The sequence below is a fragment of the Nyctibius grandis genome, chromosome 7 (assembly GCF_013368605.1).
Source record: "Nyctibius grandis isolate bNycGra1 chromosome 7, bNycGra1.pri, whole genome shotgun sequence".
Taxonomy (NCBI): Eukaryota; Metazoa; Chordata; class Aves; order Nyctibiiformes; family Nyctibiidae; genus Nyctibius; species Nyctibius grandis.
In genome coordinates, this window is record NC_090664.1 from 30,846,031 (window position 1) to 30,866,966 (window position 20,936).

Genomic DNA, 20,936 nt, shown 5'->3' on the forward strand with positions numbered 1-20,936 from the left:
TCCTTTTGAACACAGTTTCGAATCTTGGGAACTTGTAGTAGCACTTCCCAAGTAATCCAAAGTCTGGCCATATCCAGGGTTAAAGAAGTCTCTTCTTTGATTTGCAAGGGAGAATTCCAGGGAGATGTGTGAAGTGATGAGAACTGCAAACTCTGGACAGAATATTGGGAGAAGCATACAGCAAAAAGCATAGCCAGAAGACTTAGGGACTGACAATGAGACCTTATGCTTTCTTCCTCGATTCTCTCCCCAGTTTTGTTATCAGCTGTTACGGGTCGTATACTCTCTCATAAAACGTAAGATAAGATTTTTGATTCTCCCTCAAGGTCAATTAAATTTTGGCAAGCTTATGCATTGTTTTCAGAAATTTGCTTGATCACCGATCTTATGCTTTAAATAGGGAACTGATCCAATAATTTTTCTGTGTGCAGACCCAACACCACTTTAAAATAAAGGTTTAGGCTCAGTTCTCGTTTGAGAATGAATAACTGTTCGAACCTTATTGTTCCCATTTTGTTTGACTGCCTGATATAAGCCTGAGAGCGTACTGCTGATTTTCCATGACTTGAAATGCATGTGAATTTAAATGTTTCAGTTGACCTTTTTCAGAATATGTTTTGATTTTGTTGAAACTTTCTGTATAGTAATATACTTTACATGTAGAAGTAGATTTCCTCATTACTAGAAATAAGCCAACTTATGAAACATTTCCAACTGAAGCAGTACTGAAACTTGAACTTTGTAAATTACTACTGGTTATGTTGTTATAATCCTGCATATGTATTTGTTTAGGTTTGTAGGGTAGGGAGAGTTTTACATTGTGGTCATGATTAGTTTCAGTAACATAAGAATCTTCCATAGTTTTCTTTATTTTGCAGTTTTTTAAAAAAAACAACCCTGTGCTACTGTTGCTCTTGTAAAATAACATTGTTTGAAAACCTTTATTTCAAGATTTTTCTTAGCCTTGTAACAGTCTCCTTTCTCTTTTCTTCTTTTATTGTCTCTACTCTAGGCTGCTGGAGGTACCACTTCCCATCAGGTCAGCTTTTCCTATTTTAATGGATTTAATTCTCTCCTTAACAACATGGAGCTCATTAGAAAGATCTACAGTACTCTGGCTGGAAATAGAAAAGATGTGGAAGTCACTAAGGGTTGGTAGAAATGTTTGCAGTCTGGAAGTTTCCTTGGGCATTTGGTTGGGGCGGGTGGAGGGAAAGACTTCATTTGTATGCTTTTAAATCAATGGGAGGGGGAGAAAGCCTGCCTTGTTAGCATTCCTTTGTACGCCACTCAGTTTTGTGCACTCCTGTTGGAGTCCACCCTCCAGGTTTTTCATTTTGTTTCAATCAGAAAAGGTCCTAGTAAACTGACAGTGGGGGCAGGGTGAGGAAAGTATGTAAAGATATTTAAAAGTTTAAAAAACTTCCTAGGACTCCTGCCAAATTGGCAGCCTATTAAAGTGACCTTCAAGGGTAGTTGAAGAATTCCATAAACTTGTATTGGCGGCACAGTAAGCTGATCTACAAGCTTGGAACAAGATGTTATCTGGTATATCTAACCACTTTTATAGAGAATTCCCTGTGCAACGCCAAAGTTTCGTTAATGTGGCCTACTGGGACTATGCATGAAAAGTTCCACATCTCTTGACTCCTGGTTTTTTTTTTTCTGTTTGCTTTTTATTTTATTTTTTTTCCTTCTGACCCACAACTGATTGATACCGTATGTCAAATGTCTTAAATCCTGCTGATAGCACTAAGCTTTAAGACCAGAGAGCTGTACTTCTTTGCGTGAAGGATAGACCATTTAAAAGGTATATCTATGTAGTGGCAAGAATGCTTTTGTGGTGGGTCACTTTTATTCCCTTTCTTCCTCCCCCACCAGCATCTTCTACTTAATACTGAAATATAATGCAACTCTGGGATGCTCTGGCTTATTTGTTCTGGTTTGACTAGTGGGGTTTTTTTCTGTATTTTTATTCTGTTGCAGAGGAGTTTGTTCTGGCAGCTCAGAAATTTGGTCAGGTTACACCCATGGAAGTTGACATCTTGTTTCAGTTAGCAGATCTATATGAGCCCCGGGGGTAAGTGGAGATTTATCTGTCCTCCTCTCTTTCCTTCCCTCCTCTGAAGTGGAGTGGGAGGTGGTGTTGGGGAACAGGAGAGGGTAGTGTAGTGGTCACATGCTGGTGACTTTTTGTGATCTGAAAACCCATCTCTAAGCAAATGCTAAGCTGAATTAATTTCCTCAGGCGCATGACATTAGCTGATATTGAAAGAATTGCTCCTCTGGAGGAAGGGACGTTGCCCTACAACCTGGCTGAGGCTCAGAGGCAGGTAAGAACAGAAGCCAGTGTGATGCTATTATCTGTTTCCAGTGCCAGGTAAATAGATAGCCAACCTCCTTCTGTGTTGTCAGCTCAGTTGCTTTTCTCTTGTGTTCTGGAATACCTTCTTGTTAGGATTTATTTTTAACCTGTGTCATGTCCTCTCTCTCTCTTCTCTATGCCCTTTGCTCTTGGGCTGCATTTTGACAGGTTAAATGTAATTTACTTTAAAAAGATAAAATGTACATGAGTATCATCCAGCCATTCAGTAAATATTAGTGTATACTTAATTAAGGTGTTTATGTTTTGTGATTCTATTGCTCTGTGTTCTTTTTAATGAGGCAAGAAGACTTCCTGCTTCAAATATGGATGGTGAATTCAGCATCTAGCCTATTAAATGGCAGCCGTTGTTCTGAACACACGTGCACATTCCCAGCTTCAGAGTATTCTCTGCTTTGCCTTATGCTCTGCTGAATATCAAAAGAGGAGAGATTATCTTTAGTCTACTGTCACAGTTTCAGTAAAAGCATTAATATTCTCTGCATTTCCAAAAACTAAAGGATGTTGACTTTCAATGATATAACAGAAAATGGATGAAATTAAATAGGAGTGATCTTTAAATGTCAAACCTGTTGATTTTTTAGCTTTCATATTATTTTAGCTTATCTTATATTTTTATTGATAGAAGTTTCTATACAGATAGATTTAAAACTAACCCTCTGTTTCTGTTTCTCTCTTTTTCTGTCTCTATTTTAAGGCAGTCTTAACTTTGTGTCTTATGAGACTAAGGGTTTTTTGGTTGGGTTTTTTTTCCTGCTCTGAGTCTGTGCAGAGACGCCAGTTTGACCACAATGAGTTGATGCAGGCTACATTTTTAGGACTACCAGGCCATAAGCCAGGCCTCTGTGTGTGTGTGTGTGTGCACATGCGTCTCCTTTGCTTCTCTTTCTTCTTCTCCTGCTTCCCCTACATGTGAACACCCCCACCACCGCTCCAAGACAGATTCTAGGGTGGCGGTTTTCTGTTTGTTTGAGCAGTGACTAAGTGTTGACTATGCTGGGGTGGATCCAAATGAGCTGGCACCCAAAAGCTCACCATCTATTCCTAGAAGACTCTTAAAGGAGGTAAAAGCATTTGCATTGGACTGAGCATCAAGTAACCTAAGTTACAATAGGTGGCAGTAAAATGTAGCCAAAAATGCGATGGTGAAAGTAGCAGCTTCTTCAGTTTTTCCTTTGGGGCCACTGTCTTTGCTCGTATGATTTATGCCATTTTAAGAGGCTAGGACATATGAACCTGCTTAAATCTTACAATTTCTTCTGCATATGTGTCTTACCTTTTCATTTTTCCATCCAGCTCCTTTTTAATGTCAGCTGCTTGATGCTGAGACTGAAAAGATTTTCAGCTACATTGATACCTTCAATTTATATTTTGGCCAACTCCAGCTACATTGGAATATTAGCTAAAACCTAAACACATTTTCAGGAAAAAATATATCCGTGTTTTTATTTTGTCCTTTTACTTGTAGTATCCTAAAAAAAAGTATTACAAAAAGTGTTAGTAAGTATGGAAGACTTAACGTCCCTGCAGAAATTCTGTTTTCCTAATTCTTTTCTTTCATTAGATAGCAATTTTAGATCTGGAGCACTTCTGAAATTTATTTTTCATTGGGTTGAACCTCGCACTCATAGACGGTTAGCAAAATGAAATTGTGGGGATGCTTTATGAAACCTTATTTTTTTTAGGTAATACTTGTGAACAATGCTTGCATACTTGTTTTGATAGCCTGAGAAGTAATAGGCATACCTGGTTTTGGTGACAGTAGAAAAAAATTCCAAACTGGAGTTGCTTTTAGCTGTAGAACATTAGTTACTTAAGATGCAATTTGCTGCCCTCATGTGCACATTTGGACCATTGAATTTGGAGTTGTATAATTTTGTTGCAGTATCAGTCTTTCATTTCTTTGCCATTCCAATCTGAAGAGGCTACGTTATATGGCGCTTAGAAATCAGTGGAAAATAAATAATAATTGAAAACAAAATCCTCAGTGTATTGTGGGATTTTCTCCAGGTATTTTTATACTTACTTCTGTCTGATCATGAGATGTTCTCTCATGAAATACCATGTTCTGATTATGTTTCTTGTCTATCCTTTTGTTTTAAATCCTGCCTTGACAGAAAGCTCCAGGTGATGTGTCTCGACCTGTTCTCATCCAGATTGCAGAATCAGCATACAGGTTTGCCCTTGGTTCAGTTGCTGGAGGTTAGTCATGGCTGAGCAAAAGAATATTCATCTTCACTGTTTGGGTTTTTTCTTCTTTTCTTCTGCCCTTCTTTCCCTTCTGCCTTTCACTTAAGTGTAGAAGGCTTCTAAGTCTTTCCCTTGAAGCCATGTCTAAGGGATGGGATGACTATAAGATGGAAGGGGAAGAGGCCATCTGGTCTGCAGGAGTTTTGGAATTTACGAACCATTGGAGTTTGCAGGTGGTGTTGCTATCTGATTTATCACCAAACCAGTTTCAGAAGAATCAGATTAATAATGAGGTAGAGCCAGGAAGTGCTTTTGGTTAAAACTGTGGGAGGTAGTTTAGTGTATCCAGAATATATTGTGGAGAAAAGAAGACACAACTGGTATTTGAGATATAAATGTGGCAGATGACAGTTGCAGTCAAACACTGCAAATGCAAAATAATGTTTTCTTACACAGCTGTTGGAGCCACTGCAGTCTACCCAATTGATTTGGTAAAAACTCGAATGCAAAACCAGCGCTCTACAGGCTCTTTTGTGGGAGAACTTATGTATAAAAACAGCTTTGATTGCTTCAAGAAAGTGCTACGTTACGAAGGTTTCTTTGGGCTTTATAGAGGTAAGTTTAAAAGGTGGTATATACTAATGATAAGATACTAATAAGAGTTCAGTGGAACTCTGGATTTTTAAGCCTATTTTGACTTAAGTTTTGCCTGGTTTGTGCTTTTGTTTCTGTTCTGCTATAGGTGAAAGGTTTGCAAACTTCTTGATAATTAAAATCTCATTGTAATGAGAACATTTCTGTAGGACCTTTCTGTCCTTTCCTTCCTCATCTGCAATAGGGCAACAACAGCAAAAATATACTGTTAGTCAAGTTTTCATTTCCTTAGCAGTCCTTAGTACCAAGGATGTTTTGTCCTCTTTGGTGGAAGGTAGATCATCCATTTTTGTTTTTTTGTTTCAGTGCTCTTTCTGATCTGTTTTCTTTCTATTTAAAAACATAGAGAAAATATGGTACCTTGTTATTAACCAGATCTCCTTTTGTGATATCTTTTATGACAAAAAGGTTTCTCTGAACCAGTTGCATGTGCTTCACTAATCATTGGGAATAGTCATCTTTATCAGGTTTTATGTATACCTGTTCTTAGCTTGTCACTGTTGAGTCAGCCAGAGAGATTAGCTGGGTTTCAACCCCCTTAGCTTAATATACATAACCAATACACCCAAGTTATGAAGTTAGCTGTTCCAAGCTCACTTTGTAGTCAATGGAGGAAGCTCCAAAAGCTCAATTTACTCTGTTCAGGATGTAAGTCATCCTCACTTTGGCTATCTTAGGTAAGTGCCTGCAGTTATATGGTGGCTTTTCTTTGTTTGTTTTATCTTTGTCCCAGTTATGGCATCAATGGTGTAAATTCAAGTAACGCAGAAGTGGTCATAAAGAATCATGAACTGCATGAGACTGCAGTTCTTCTCTGTCACAGAGATAAAGCAAATTATATTTCTGGTATTCCAGTTATTGAGATCTCTTATCCCCCTCTGCCGTATTCATTGGGGAGGATTTGAAACTTGCATTACTTATTTCATCTTTAGCCAGCTTGCTTAGAAACTTTAACTCTTGAAAATAAGAATATTGTAATGACAGAAATTAATTGCTAGGAGTTGAGTCAGGAATGAAGAACAGAGGATTTCAGTAAAATATTGTTATGATCTGGCAAAGCTATATGCACCTGAAAAAAAACCTTAACAGTTCATAAGACAATGGGTGAACCAACATTAAAAGTAAGTGGTGTGATACATGTGCACTCTTTAACCAACTCTTAAGTTGGCTAAGTAGCTCCTCCACAAAATACAGACTTGTAATTATTTCAGCACAGTTGGAGATGGGAAGGCTCTGTTATTATTGACTGAGTTTGAGGCAATTTTTTGGGTAGGCCTAGTAATTTAATAAAGGGTATTGACATGGTTTCTATTTTGTGTAAGGATTTATAGCAATCAGAATCGTAAAAAGTCCCAGTTATTGGCTAAAGAACAAAATGTATTCCCTGCAAATGTGTGTCTGCTTCTTCCAGGATCCTGAAAGACTAAATATGCAGAATTCCACTATTATCTGCTTCTGTCTCATTGAAACTCTGAAGCACAGTGATTTTTTCACCTGGAAAAACAAACCTCAGAAATGGCATAAATGCATATTCTTAACTCTACTTGCTTGTCATGGTTTTGGAGTGATTTTTTCATTGCCAAATTTGGGGAACTTTAGGAACTTCCATCAGTATAGCTTGTCTTTCTGTTCCCCATCCCGTTTACTACTTTTCAGTCTCCAAAGGAGTACTGAATAGGGAAATCTCAGACAGTTTGGTGGAGCTGAACTTCTAAACCCAGGGCAATAATCTCATTTCTGGATTATATAGTAGAAATTGTGTGATGGTTGTGTGATGGCAAAGAACACCATCATTTCAGATGCAAATTGAGACCTGCATTTCTACAGATTCTCTACTTAAAGGGCATCCTGATTTAACTTCTCTTTTTAAAGAGTCAAATAGAGAAAACTCCTTAAAAATGTGGAGCTTCCTCTGTGCAGTTCTGTAAATTCAGACTGTTGGTTGATTTTTAAGGAGGTCGTGTTGAAGAAAGTTGAGCGACTGAGTGCAGAATGAAGGTTTCTGGTTAAGATTGAGAGGACAAGAAAATTTGAAAGGAACATTTTATAGTTTAGTATATTCACCCAATTTAATGCAGTAAAGATATAGCAAGAATCGTCTCGTTCTAGTCTTAAATGTTATGCTAGGTAAGACAGACTACAGAGTACATTACTTTTGGCTGCTCATTGGTAACTGGTATTCTTTCTTACACGGTAGTAGGTTCAGAGCTAAGTAAACGTGGGGTTTTTTCCCCACCGGAGGAGGGAGTAATCATTGGTCGAGTTCTCCTGCTTAGCTGAATAGCGACGCAAAACCTTTTAAGAAAATTATAGTAGAAACATTTGGAGCAGTGGTCTCTTTGTCATGCCGCACTGCAAGAAAGCAAGCAGGAATTATAAACCCTACTCTGAACTCAGCCATTTCAGATGATATTTTTAATGCAAGGCACATATTTCCATCTGGTGAAGTGAACTGATTTTTCTTTTTTGTATCATTATTTTATTCCGAACTTGAAAAGGGCAAAACCACCATGTTCTAAACCACCATCTCAGATAAGGATAAATTACACCATCTTGTGGATATAAAGAGAGCACTAAATTTTGTTTAATGTGAATTTGGTTCTAAGGATAATCAGTGTTTCCACTGAGAAGATACTTTGATTTGGCAAAAAAAAAACCCAAACATGATATAAACCTCTGTAGAATTTTTACAATATGCATTATTTGAATGCTGTGTTACTAGATTCAGGTTTTTTTAAGACTGTACATCTGAGATAAATTTTTAATCTGTCTCTTTCTCAGCATGGCTGGAAAGAATCCTCATCTTGCATACCTATAATTTACTGTTGTGTCTACATTTATCCTTGAACTACGTATTTAGAAACTCACAGGTATTTGTATGTATGCAAATACAAGAAAATTTTGGAAGCTGTGATTTGCCAACATCTCTTCCAACTGCTGAGGTCACCTACATTTCTTAATATCATTTTAATCAGAAGTCCACCTAATGAGTCACAGAATGCTTCACAGTCTTAAGCAGTGCATGTAATAGAGGTTATTTAACCTATATGTGATAGAAATTCTGTGGGAAATTTAAGTACCAGAGATAAAATGTAGCTCCTGAAGGTGTTCAGTAGCCATACTGCTAATGCCACTTCTAGAGGATGAAAAAGACAGGAAATGCTGCAGAAGACACCGTTATCTGTGATCATTAACTGTTAAGAAACTTGTTAGTTTTATTCTTCCAATGGTGCTTCTAGCACTCCAGTGACTCCAGATGCCTTCTAATCTTAGATTTTAGTCATCCAAATTCATTATTACTAGTGGACTCCCATGCTAATGCTACAACAAGACCACGACAGAAGCTTTCCTTCAGAAGTATGCAATGAAGTACCATTTTTGTAGAATGGAAGTACAAGCCTATTCCTACCCCAAAGTTCGGTCAAAGCACAAAATGTTCAAGAAATACCCCATTTGCAGTCTGAGGGAGCTGTGCTTGAATGGCAACTGGTGATTAATTGTCCAATTTATTGTGTGAATCATGTAGTAGAAAAATTTGGCAGTATTACTGCCTTTCTATCAGATGTCCAAATGGTTTTAAATATTTTACCTAGACTGAGCAACAACTCCATCAGTCAGTGGGTTTTTCTAATATGAAGGGAAAAGCACATCCGTTACACAGTGTGAAACTGAAATTTCACTGTTAGACATCTGAAAAAAATACTTTGGACAAGTAAGATTATTTTTTACTCGATGCCATCACTGCAGCTGAGCTGGATGAGCTTTTCCATGTATATTCACAATGTATTCAGACTGCTTTCAGAAAGTGACTCGTATAATGTCGCAAACTCTGAGTGCAGCTCTCGGTGCTCTCTCTCTCGCATATACCTTCACCTTCCCGTAGAGTCCTACTACGACAGTGTGTGAAATATGAAGTGGTACGTGGTAATTGCTGCTAAAGGGCCTTGGATATATAAAAATGGGTTGAATAACGTTTGCTGTATACTAAACTAGCAGGCCACCTATGTGCAAAATGTTATTCTCTGATGTTGTAAGAGGCGTACATTTTTAGACAGTCAGACATTTCTAAGCCTGTCCCCCATCTGTGTGTGTGTCATATTGCTGATCTGGTAATGCATAATAACACTGAAAAATTCCCAGCGTGTCAGGATAACCCCAACAGAAAAATTATATATTCATATGTGTCCCTTGATGTGCTTTCTTTCTTCCAAAACTTGTCATCTCTATCATGTTCAGACATCTTTCAACAATGTTTCAGGGCTCCCATCAAAAGAATAAAGAAAAGATAATTTAGTTTTGATAGTCATAATGTATAGAATGCACAGGTACCACTTACAGATAGCTTTATTACGTAGGTATGAGAGCAAACAAAGAGTCCCTCTACCTTCCTAAGCTGCTGGAGACAGTGGGCTGAGCTGGTATCTGGCAAGGCTATAAAATGTAATATTAAAATTAATGCTACCTTTTTTAGAATACTGTGTGCTATCTTGCAGTGGACATACACAGAATTATCTGTAATGAAGCTTACAAAACACTTTTATACAATAAAATCATATGTGGAGTAGAGAGAGAAAAATGCTCTGGGTGTTTGGTTGTTCAGTTGGGTTTGTTTTTTTTTTGGCGGTGGGTCTGTTTTTTTGTAACTTCTACCTATTCTATTTAATCTTTCTCTTCTACATTGAAGCTTTATGGAAAGTTTTGAGTCGTAACAGTCCCATTCAGATTTGAGTGCAAAAAGAATGGACCAGATGGGAAAAAAATAACTTGTGCCAAGATAAACGTGTTTTTCCTGCGATTTTGCAAGTGCCTTTACAAATGCAAAGTCTTAAGAACTGAAAAATGACTAATGATAAAAAGGCCATCTTCAGATCAGTCTAGTGAAAATGAATTTGATTTGTCCTGCTTACGTTGCTTCCAAAACTGGATGTTCATACAGATCTCTGACTGGACTATTTTTATAATTTTATGTCTTGATATTTTAGAATGCCTTTTTCTGTAATTTATTTAATACAATATAACTTCAAAGTCATGTTATATATAGCTAAGGTATAGTAATATATGTATATGTGATTTTAAAATTAATGATCTCTAGGTTCTTTTGGAATTACATATCTGCTTGCAGACCTGCTCTAATTCTACTGGATTAGGCTTAGGATCAGATAGTGTGCTTGTAAAGTAAGTGGAATGTTTTTTTAATCTCTGAAGATACAAATTCATTAGCCATAATGTCTATACAAAGCCACACATGTCCTCTAGCAAGACGTAAATATCATAGCAGTTACAAAGATAATTTTGTCTGTATAAGGCTAAAACTGAAAAAATCCTATTCATTATATATCCTTGTGTTTTCTTCATAGTACTGCAGAAAATGTAATATTTAATTACACAGTTCTGACTGTCTTAATGTTTTTCCATTGAAGTCTGGATTCAAGTCACCTGTGCAACTAAACCTGTTAAAGAAATTCAAATTTTGAAGTTTAACTTACTTTGCAGAATCTCTTTTTTTTTTTTTGAGCAACTGTATATGAACTTAGTGTTAGTGTATTCTTTTGTTTGAATATTCAGCCATGTGATCATAATTCATAGTTGTCTTGGGTAGATGTTAGGTATATATGTGCATCAGCTGTATATGCAATTAATTACTCTTTCGCACTTGAAAAACATGCTAATACACGTGCAAAATTTTAAAGGCATTAGTATCTAAATATGGCTGGGCCTCCTGCTACCACAAGCCAAATGGTGCTATTCTCCAACATAATTTCCTTATTAAGAGCATCAGTACTAACCAGTGAAGCTGATGGATGGTAGCTAGAGAGAATAATACACTAATCCAGTGGATGTACATTTTTCTCTTTGTTCTTCTGACATTTAGCTCTTTGGGAAGATGCTTTTTGGCAAGTTAGCTCTTAGAGATGGAACTTTAATTGTTGTCTTTTTCCCCAAGAGTAAAACCATGGAGAGGTGAAAATGTCAGGCTTTGTAGAAAGTACCCAAAGGAGCTGCCTGAGGTACTAAAACAAAGGGGGTCTGCACCAGGAACACCAGTCGGGGTGATTTTCTTACATTTCTGAATGGTGTCCTAATTTCATTATGCTGATGAATGCTTGCAACACCATTCTAGCCCCAGGCTTAGTTGGTAAGTTGTGCGTATTTTTAGGTTGTGTCGTCCAAAAGTTTACAAAAAATCGACCGTTCACTTCAAGCAAGTGAAGCCAGCGGTCAGAGAGTCCCACTACCAGTTCTATAGCGCATCGCTTCTAACAAAATAAAATAGGAAATTCCATACCTGGGTAGAAAGCAGCATAACTAACTTCCTTTGTTTTAAGAACTGGTGAGTTAGCTGGGCAAAGAGCTCAAGAATGCAGTCACACATGTTTGAATGTTTTGCATTATTTTGTTTCCTGTCCCCTTGGGTCCTGCCATCTAATGCCATTGTTTTTTGCCAGAAAAAGGTACTGAGCTTGTAATTTTTGGAGCAGATGCATCGTATATCTTACAAAATTAATTAGAAAGTCTGAATTTGTGTGTGAAGATGCAAAAAATAAATATTAGTTTAGGACAGAGTACTGAAACATAGTTGGCAAATCTGTATTAGTGTTTAAGCGTAAAGTGAGCTAATATCACGGATTTTAAAAAGCTAAAGAAACAAGTACATATAGGCAGTGGTAGCACTTGAAGTGGTAGCACAAAGTTTGTTCTCAAAATGGAATGTTTAAGTACTCTCATTAAATATAATAACACAAAATTGCTGTAAAAATTGCCCGTTTCTGTGTGGTGATCTCTACGTATATTTGTTGATTTGTTTAGTTAATACCAAGTTACTCGATGCATTGAATTCTCTATTTCCATGTTACAGGTCTGTTACCGCAGCTATTAGGAGTAGCACCAGAGAAGGCCATAAAACTTACTGTAAGTTTGCAAATGGATTGCTTTCACATTTTGCCACATTGTAAAGTCCATCTAATTACAATTAGCACGTTAAGGATTTTTATCCTTAATGCGTCAGCAATGTGGTAGAGTGTATTCCATCATTTTTGCTTGATACAAACTTAATTACAAAAAGCACAAAGCAACTGTTTATATCTGACTTGTGAACATTACAAGTGGTGTACAAGTCACGTGCAGATACATACATGCACATTTTAAGAATCTTACTGAAAACTTTTTTTTGGACTCGCTCCAAAATATAACAAGCTTATTCAACTTGTCCAACTCGTCTGCTTGTTTGTAAGTAGTGCAGACCTTTGGTTTCACTTCTTAGCAAAAATGAATAATTATTTATTGGACTTGGAGGGCTTTTGGTTTTGTATCTCCACGTGGTTCCTGTATGTTTAATTCTAGCGCAACAGGAGATAATATGAGCATGTAGTGAAATGTTGGTAAGAAAGGAACTTGTTGCAGCATTTTTTTTCCTAAATGTTTTACTTCTGTTATTTCTTGAATGATTTTAAGACACTGAAGAATTTTTTATTATAACACAATGTTAATGAATTAGTTATTCACCAAAGCTAGTAATATGCATTTTAAAAAAAGAAAGGTACTTAATGCTGTTAATTGAATTGCTGTTGTGTTAACACTTACTATTGAACCTTCTGATATTAATTTGGAATTATATTTAGATTTGTAAATGTAGCAAGCATTTCTAAAATCTTAAATGATTTTATCATTAATTTTCAGATAATTATGTTATTTAATTAGTGATTGTTATATTTTTTCAATAATAAATAATTTAATTATGCTGAAAATCTTTGTTAGAAAAACAGTCAGCTTTACAATATTTCATATAAAATCTAAGATTTTTTTGATATCTGTTAGCTTGGTAGCTTCATGGATGTATTTGCAATTTCAGTTGCTCAGAATTTGCAGCTGATGAGTGTTTTCTCCAGCCTTTTAATTTATCAGCTTTCATAACTGTTTGTTTTTTAAGGTTAATGATTTTGTGAGAGATAAGTTTATGACTAAAGATGGCTCTGTCCCACTGGCTGCAGAAATTCTTGCTGGTGGCTGTGTAAGTATCTTTAATTTCCTTCATATGACATTAATGAAAGTGCATTATGTAAGAGTAAGTATGTGGTCTAAGGCTTCTGTTTAACCACAGATCCGGTTCAAGAGCAGACTCTACTAGAGCATCTCAGTTCTTTCCTAGATAGGCCGGCCGTTCTTGATGAAAGGGTAAATGTTTCTGTGCTTTGTGCCTTTTAACTGCGCTGTATAATTCTTGCAGCTTGGAGTTTGTTTCCTTAATAAAGAATGTGTCTTTATTCACGTTGGCTGTAGCTTGTGACCCAAAGAGGATTCATGCTAACCTTTCCAGAGTTAATAATTAGTTACTGCTTTGTGGCACCCACTCTGCCACGTCACTTCTTTCCTGGTGTGTTGTTGCGCCCACTAATTTTCACTTTTTGCAGTGATACTGACTTTTTGAAATGGCAAAAACTACTCATGCTTCTTTGAGTTCATAGCAGACGTAGGCTGTATAATGTTAACTCAGTACATAATGCATTCCTGAATGTAGACTGTATTTAAAACCCACTAAGTTTTTAAGAGTGTTTTGCTTGCACAAAGTAGTATCTTAATGAACAACTGGCATATTACTGGGTAAATGATAACACTTCACGGTTTGGTCTGGTTCTGTCTGTTCATATTACAGCTTACTTTATCTGCTGTTATTGATTTTGTTCAAGCAAATGTAAATACTTTAGGTAAAATGAATAGTTGTTCAAAGACCAGTGCACTTTACAGATAAAAAACACTGTTTATTTAAACCGGCTTTGATCACTGGGGCAGAGCAATGTTGGTATATTTTCAGTCTGTTCGTATTTCTGTTGTCATAAGACAGATGAGGTCACATTTTCAAGCAGCTTCTACCTGTGTTGAAAACTACAGTGAGCAGCAACTTAAAAATAAATGCTTGTGTCTTAACCTCAGTAGGTGCAGAGATTTGTGCTGTGTGTGCTTGCAGAGAGCATACTACGATTATCTGAGCCTCAGGGTGCAGTGGCTCGGTTGCATTGCAGGCTGAGAAGCCCTGGCTTTCTGTAATTCTCAGGAGATGGGGCAGGATTTGGCTGCTGTCTCACTGCTCCTTCTGTTTGATCACTGACCTGTTGTAGACTGCCAGGTAGGATCCCCTTGTTCTGTAACTTTAGGAGCATTCAGGGGAGAAAAAAAAGAAGGGGAGGGAGAGAAGAATGTGGGTCTCTCAAGCCCTAAATAAAAAGCATGCTGTAAATGAAGGAAAAATGCAATAAAGTGCTTGCAGAGTAAAAAGTATTTGCCCCTTACACTAATAAAATGTCTTATGAACATAGCAGCCATAGAGAATTCAGCAAAATTTTCATTTAAAATGTCATTTGATCTAGAGTTTTTATTTTTACAGACTGCTGTGAATTTTTTAATGCAGTACAAAAAGCACTCTTTACAGAGACCTGTCATTCATGAGAATGCTGCAGCAAGCTTTTTGCCAGCAGTTCATTGTAAACTAAGGATCTGCTTTAAGAGATAGGTGGTTTGGGATGCGTTTTAAACGTGCTGTAAATGTTGGCTTGTCCTATTTGGTATGTGAAATATATATTAACAATGAGATGCTGCATAAAGTTGTAGCAGTAGACGTGCGGTGGCAGAATGCCCTGAGTTTTCTTTTAACTGGAGTGTTCCACTTAAGGGCATAGTCTCGTGCCAGGTAGATAGGTTACAACTTGTCTTTTCTGCAGGTGGTCTTTGGGTTTTTTTTATAATTTTAAACCTAATTTAGACTAGCAACAGAGACTCTCGTTACAAGTGGTGCCTTAGTTTTTGGGGTGAATTTTTCTCTCATGGTGTAAACATATGCATAAAATATGAGATGCCAAAGACTGGCTTTTCCCTGTAGCTTTCAGCATTGTATTGGCCTAACTTTTTGTCCCCGTTTAAGCCAAAGTGAAACTGATGATTTCACAGTGGAAACAGTAAGGACACTGTTGAATGCTTTTGAAAATTTTCGGTCTTGGATTTTTACCTCATTTCACAATGTAGTTATCGCTTATGTAGGAGGCAGGAAGACAGGAGTTCATGATGTGTTAAGAGTCTAAAAGGTGGCAGCCAACTAGGATGGATTTTATACAAGACACTTGCCCTATCACCTTTCCGCTCCCCACATCTAATTCTCGGCTGTGATTGTGTTACAAACACAGATATTAAATTTTCTTTCTCTGCTTCTGTTTCTTTGGAGCGTATTTATTGCTTATGCAAGGGCCGTGTGCTGGGATGCATGCTAGATTTTAATGTTTTAAATACCAGCCCTGTGAGTACAGTATAGCATTAATGCCTAAGAAAGGGAGGATCGAGCAGATCCTTGGATGGTTTGGGTTGTTCAGGAACACAAAGGGCTTTGAAGAGGTCAGTATCACCTGAGTAGCTCCACTCGCTGTTTGCCCAGCCATTGCCAGGCGTTGACAAAATTTTAAGTCCCCAAGGAGTTCGCTTTGCATCATAATTACTGAGAATTAGTACACATGGCTGACTTTTGCACTTGTAACTAAAGCTGATTGTTTCATTGAACAAGTCTTTTTCTGTTTTGTAAACTGTTTTCTCTCCAAAAAAAAAAAAAAAGGAAGAAAAGAAGAAAATAGATCTTTTACTTCATGACCTCGTGGCACTTAGTTCAGTTAACAGCCTGTTTCATAGCTTTTTATTACGTGAAGATGAAAGTGATAGGTTGGTTGAGATTTTTTTTTTGAGACCCCCAAGAATATAATTACAAGTATAACCTTTATATTTTTATACAAAATCTTAAGGAGGCTTGTTATGTAAATTACTAACTCAAAACTTCCATCTTCTTTGAAAGAAATTTTCCTAGTGACTATGGTATTTGTTACCCATAAAAATCTATGTAACTTCCAGATTTGCACAATGCCTGACACCCACCATGAACTCTGGTCTCCGCCGTGCATTTAGGACTCTCATCACTCATGCGACTCCTATATATCCCTTATCATTATTAGACTAGTAAAAAGCTTCAGTTCCAAGACATAGTGTAATGATACTGTAGAGCTAAGATCTGCTGAGCATCTAAACCACAAATCTGACTTAACCTCCTGGAATGAAAAAGTGCACAAATATGCTAGGTTTGATTTCTGCTAATGCTGTAACTTACCTTCAGGGTTTCTTTAATAAAAGGATGATCTTGGGTAAGCTGTAAGTACAACTTGATTTTTTTTTTTTTTTTTTTTACAGTGGCAATAATCTTGAAGTTTCTGTAAGGTTTTATTTTATGGTTTTCAATTTATATTATATTTTAAATAAAAAATAATCACTAGTCATACCGAGTTTAGCTGCTTGCTTCTTTTAAATTTAATTCACTTAAAAGCTTCGGTTAAAAGTAACCTGATTTTTTTGATACAGCACTGGACATTATTCTTATTTTTTGAGTTACATTAACCAATTGAAAACTGTTTGTAAAAGTGGCATAAATATTATTTTGGGGGTTTTGAGGTGTTGCCTTTAACACTAAGCTTGTTATGTGAGAGTCATTTTGCTTAGTTCCTTAACTAAAGCAGTTCCACATTTAATTGAAAAATTTACATTGTGTGTGTGGAGGTAATTGGGAAAGAGATGCAAAGATGCAAAATAAAGAGTGATCATAAAAAACATAGAAAATATTAACAAAAACAAGTAGTATTATAGCATGACTAAAAAGAAATAGCTATATAATATATGTTTGTCTGCATATAGTAATACAATTACAATTATATAGGTAAATCAGAGGCTTAAGTTTCAGCAAGAAAAGAGAAAAACATTTTGCTTTATTAACCGTTCTTTCTGCTCTCCCTCCTCTTTCAGAGCACGCACAACCTTTTCCTTCCCAGCTGCTCAGTGTGTGCTCACTATTAGCCAGTTTAAATCATGTAGCACAGTACAATTACAGACCCCGTACAGATCTGCTTTTATTTAAGTTGTCAAGACAATTTTAGGCATATTTCTAGAGACTTTATAGTAATCGTAATAAAGTTAAAACATATTGGACCTGCTTGGACAACCTCAACTCTGCTATGGAACATAAAAATTAGGTATGGTTAAGATGGAGTTCATCTAGAAAGTGCAAAATCCTGTCCAGAATTAATTTTTATAAAGGAATATGATGTGAAATTCCAGATGAATTGTGCCAAATAACTGATCCAGTGCAAATAGTTTTATTAAGCTACTTACAACATTTATTTCACATTTCAGAGAGTAATAAAGATAAGTCCACATCTGAGCTGCATTTTCTCTGTGGCATTGCAGTGGAGGTAGAGGGTGCATGGACTGTAATTCCCAAACTTCTTAGATCTCTTACTTGCAAAAATTCAGGCATTTCTAAGTTGTAGGCTGAAGGAGACTGAAGGTGTCATTCTTGCTTTCATTATTCAGAAACCTAAATCTAATAAAATTCTATTCTATTTGGCAAGGAAGGCTGAGCTAGGGGTAAAATGAAACTGAGCATTATGTATGCCAGGGGAAAAAAAAAATCTCTGCATGTATATCTGAAAAAGAAAAGAACAACTGCTGTCACACAGAAAAGTTTTGGTATAGTTTATTGAGATAGTTAAGTAATGATGGTCTTCTTGATGATTGCTCATATTAGCTTTGAAAGCAAATGGCATACAACTCTTGAACTCGTAACAGATTTATTCTCAGAGGTCTATTCTCCCTGTAGTCAGGGAATCCAACTTCCATTACTTTTACTTTTAAGAGGAGTTCTACCTGCATGTGTAAAAGCCCAACGTTCACATTTCTTGTTTAAGGAAAAGTTCAGAAGCTCCTAATATATTTATTCCTTGATTAAATTTAAAGCTATTTTCGTTTTACGTAAAGTTTGTTGTTAATTAATTAGGTTTAAAGTCTATTTAATATAATTAATATAATGTAACAGAATATGCTATAATTAATTAGATATTTTTAAAGTGTAGTTTTATCCTCTGAACCACTGTAATTGTAGTTATTTTCAGCATACTGAAAATAATTTAAACTAATAGTAAACTTTTGGTACAAAAAGCCCCAGCTATATCTGGGCTTAAATTTAACTTCACATTTCCAAACCTGTTGTATTTCAACACTGCTCTGTTTTAATTGTCTCTGATTAATTTTCAGCTAATCTTAGATTTAAGCCTTATAATGAAGTTTGGGAAGGCAATATACAGTAACATGATAACCCTTACATGAGGTTGTACCAAAGGGTGGGGAAGTTCCTGGTGTAAAGTTCCTGCTTTTCTTTGACCTCACCCCACATTTCCTTGCAGGTTTAGATTTTTTAAAAAATAGCTTGCTGAAATTTTCACCCAGTCATACCTGTTTAAACTGGCCTTTCCTGAAAGCAGTAAGGAGTTACGCAGAACATGATTTCAGTCTATTTTGAATTTCCCTTTTGGATTAGTTAATATAATTTTAATTTTTTTTTCCAAAGTTATTTTTCCATAACAAATTAGAGGTGCTTTCCCCTTCTGCTTCCCCTCTCCTCTTCCTTTTCATTTCCCTTCTCCCCTTAAAAAAAGAGAGAAGAAATTTTTCAAACTGTAAAACAAGGAGGGATGCATAGGTTTACGTTGTTATGTTTCTGATTGCAGAACCGAACAATTCTGAACTCTTAAAAAGCCCATTATTTTCCAAAAAACATACTTGATATTCTTTCCATTTGAAACATATTCTTTTCTTTTCCTATTATACTAGAAATAATGACTGCAAAATTTTTTATGAACATACATTACAGTTTAAAACACGTATTTGTTTTGACAATTATATTTTATTACACATCCCTTTCTCCTATTACTCCTTTTATTGGCAGTAAAATATTTTACTGTTTACCAATGCAGGTTCAAAAAAAAAAAAAAAAAAAACAACAAAGCCTCAAACTCAAATCAGGAATTAAAATCTAGCTTTCTGTGAGAAAAAAGAAGATATTTATGATGTCACAGTAATTTATGATGTGACCAAGAAATAAGGGTCACAGTTTTAATACAGTTACCATGCCTTAAGACTTGAAAGGTCTGTAAATCATTAAATGATTCTACAACTAGTCAAAATAGACAAGTAGAGCAGACAGAGCCAAATGTTAACATATTTGACAGGTCTGTAACTTAATTGCTTTTATAATGCCAATCAAGTAGGCTCCACTTTGATTTTTTGGCTAGGCTTCTGAGAACTGAATTACCTATAACGTGGAAAATATCAAATCCACAATTTTAATTTTTTTCCCACTGCAGACTTGGTCAGTGCTTATAAACAAACCATACTCCTGTTTGTTTCTGTTCAGCCAGGTCATTAATATGCTATTGTAGGACAATCGTCATAACTTATATCAGAGTCCTGGAAATCTGTCTGAAGCAGTAGGAGGAATGTACTTCTATTCAGGCTAATTGCAATTCTATTTATGAGCACTTTTACGTGAGCGTTTGAAGGAGCTTGCTTTACATTTTATGTACATTTGGACGTTAACAAGACTCTGTGATTCTAGCAGCATTTGCTGTTTGAGCTGCCCAAAGTAAAACCTTAGCCAGACCAAGAGAAGGCTGTCTTCAGAAGACAAGAAAGACTAGCTGGATTAAAACACAGTTCTGCCTGAGCAGCATGAAAGCTGTTTCTGTGCTAACCTGGTCAGGGTAGTGAAAAGCAGATGATGGAGGGCTCTGGAAATCTCCTCGTGATCTGAAGAAAAGGTATTTACCATACGAACTCACGTTGCTGAAGAGCATTATCAGAATCCTGTATAGGTGGGACCACAGACGAGAGAACACAAAATAGCATGAGATGGCTTGTCTGGATTTTTGAAGCCTGGCTTTATTGGAAAAAAAGGTAACACAGAACCAAGCTTTTGAGAACCCAGTATGCTTTGCCCTTGACATACAGTGCCACGTAATTAAAGTTGTCACCTTTGAAATCTATAAGAAAAACAGTCACTTTGGACAGATGTCTGTTACTCCGTAGCTCTTTTGGTAACAGGCACGTCCATAGTGAAATCACCTCTGCAGCAGCTCAACATAATTCATCTGATGCTCTTGGGATCTTTTGCCATACAAACACCAAGACTTTTAGAGGTAGTTTGAAGCACTGCAGTGGCACTCCGTAAATCAGGCTTCTAAGCCTTGTTCTGTCTTAGCGTTAGTATGTGGTTTTGTAGTAAATCATTGAATAGTTCTGTGCCTTAGCTGCCGTTTATTATACAATGAGGATGGTAATTCTTCCATTCTTGCATCCCTTGAGTGCGTTTTTAATTTATATTTTTTTTTTATGACAAGGAACAATCTTTATTTTGTGTCTGTACAATGCTCAGCACTTTAGGAACCTTGACTTTAATTAGGATTAATGGATGCTAGCAAATGCACAGGAAAACAAGCTGCATCTGGCAGCTGGCAAGGAGTGAGGCCTGGGACCGTGTACGATGTTCAGTGTGACTGAATGTGATAAACAGTTGACTAAAAATTTTGGAACTTGCACCTGCTTGTCTTTTTGTAAATTGAACGAGTAACTAAGACATTGTAGACGATTTCTTTTGCAGAGGTTGATTTTGGATAATTATATAATATTTTGCTTATGTATTTTAATGGTTGCCATTAATTGCCATAATTGCTATCCCTGAGTGATATTGTTGGGAAATACTAACACTCTAATAGCAGTAGTAATGCTTTCTACATCCATGAAACCTTAAAAGGTGATATGTGACAAGTTGGATGGGATGCAGAAGAAAGATCTAGGCTGA

The 20,936-nt window shown here is 36.4% G+C and overlaps 1 protein-coding gene across 6 annotated transcripts in view; it reads left to right on the plus strand.

Moving 5' to 3' along the window:
• SLC25A13 (solute carrier family 25 member 13) overlaps nt 1-20,936 on the plus strand; it is a 101,341-nt gene that overhangs the window by 57,015 nt on the left and 23,390 nt on the right. For all 6 annotated transcript variants that reach the window (XM_068404506.1, XM_068404508.1, XM_068404505.1 and 3 more), the window contains 7 exons: nt 1,013-1,151; nt 1,987-2,080; nt 2,249-2,333; nt 4,501-4,585; nt 5,030-5,188; nt 12,084-12,136; nt 13,155-13,235. In XM_068404506.1, the coding sequence (XP_068260607.1) occupies nt 1,013-1,151; nt 1,987-2,080; nt 2,249-2,333; nt 4,501-4,585; nt 5,030-5,188; nt 12,084-12,136; nt 13,155-13,235 (696 nt within the window). The remainder of the gene's footprint in view (nt 1-1,012; nt 1,152-1,986; nt 2,081-2,248; nt 2,334-4,500; nt 4,586-5,029; nt 5,189-12,083; nt 12,137-13,154; nt 13,236-20,936) is intronic.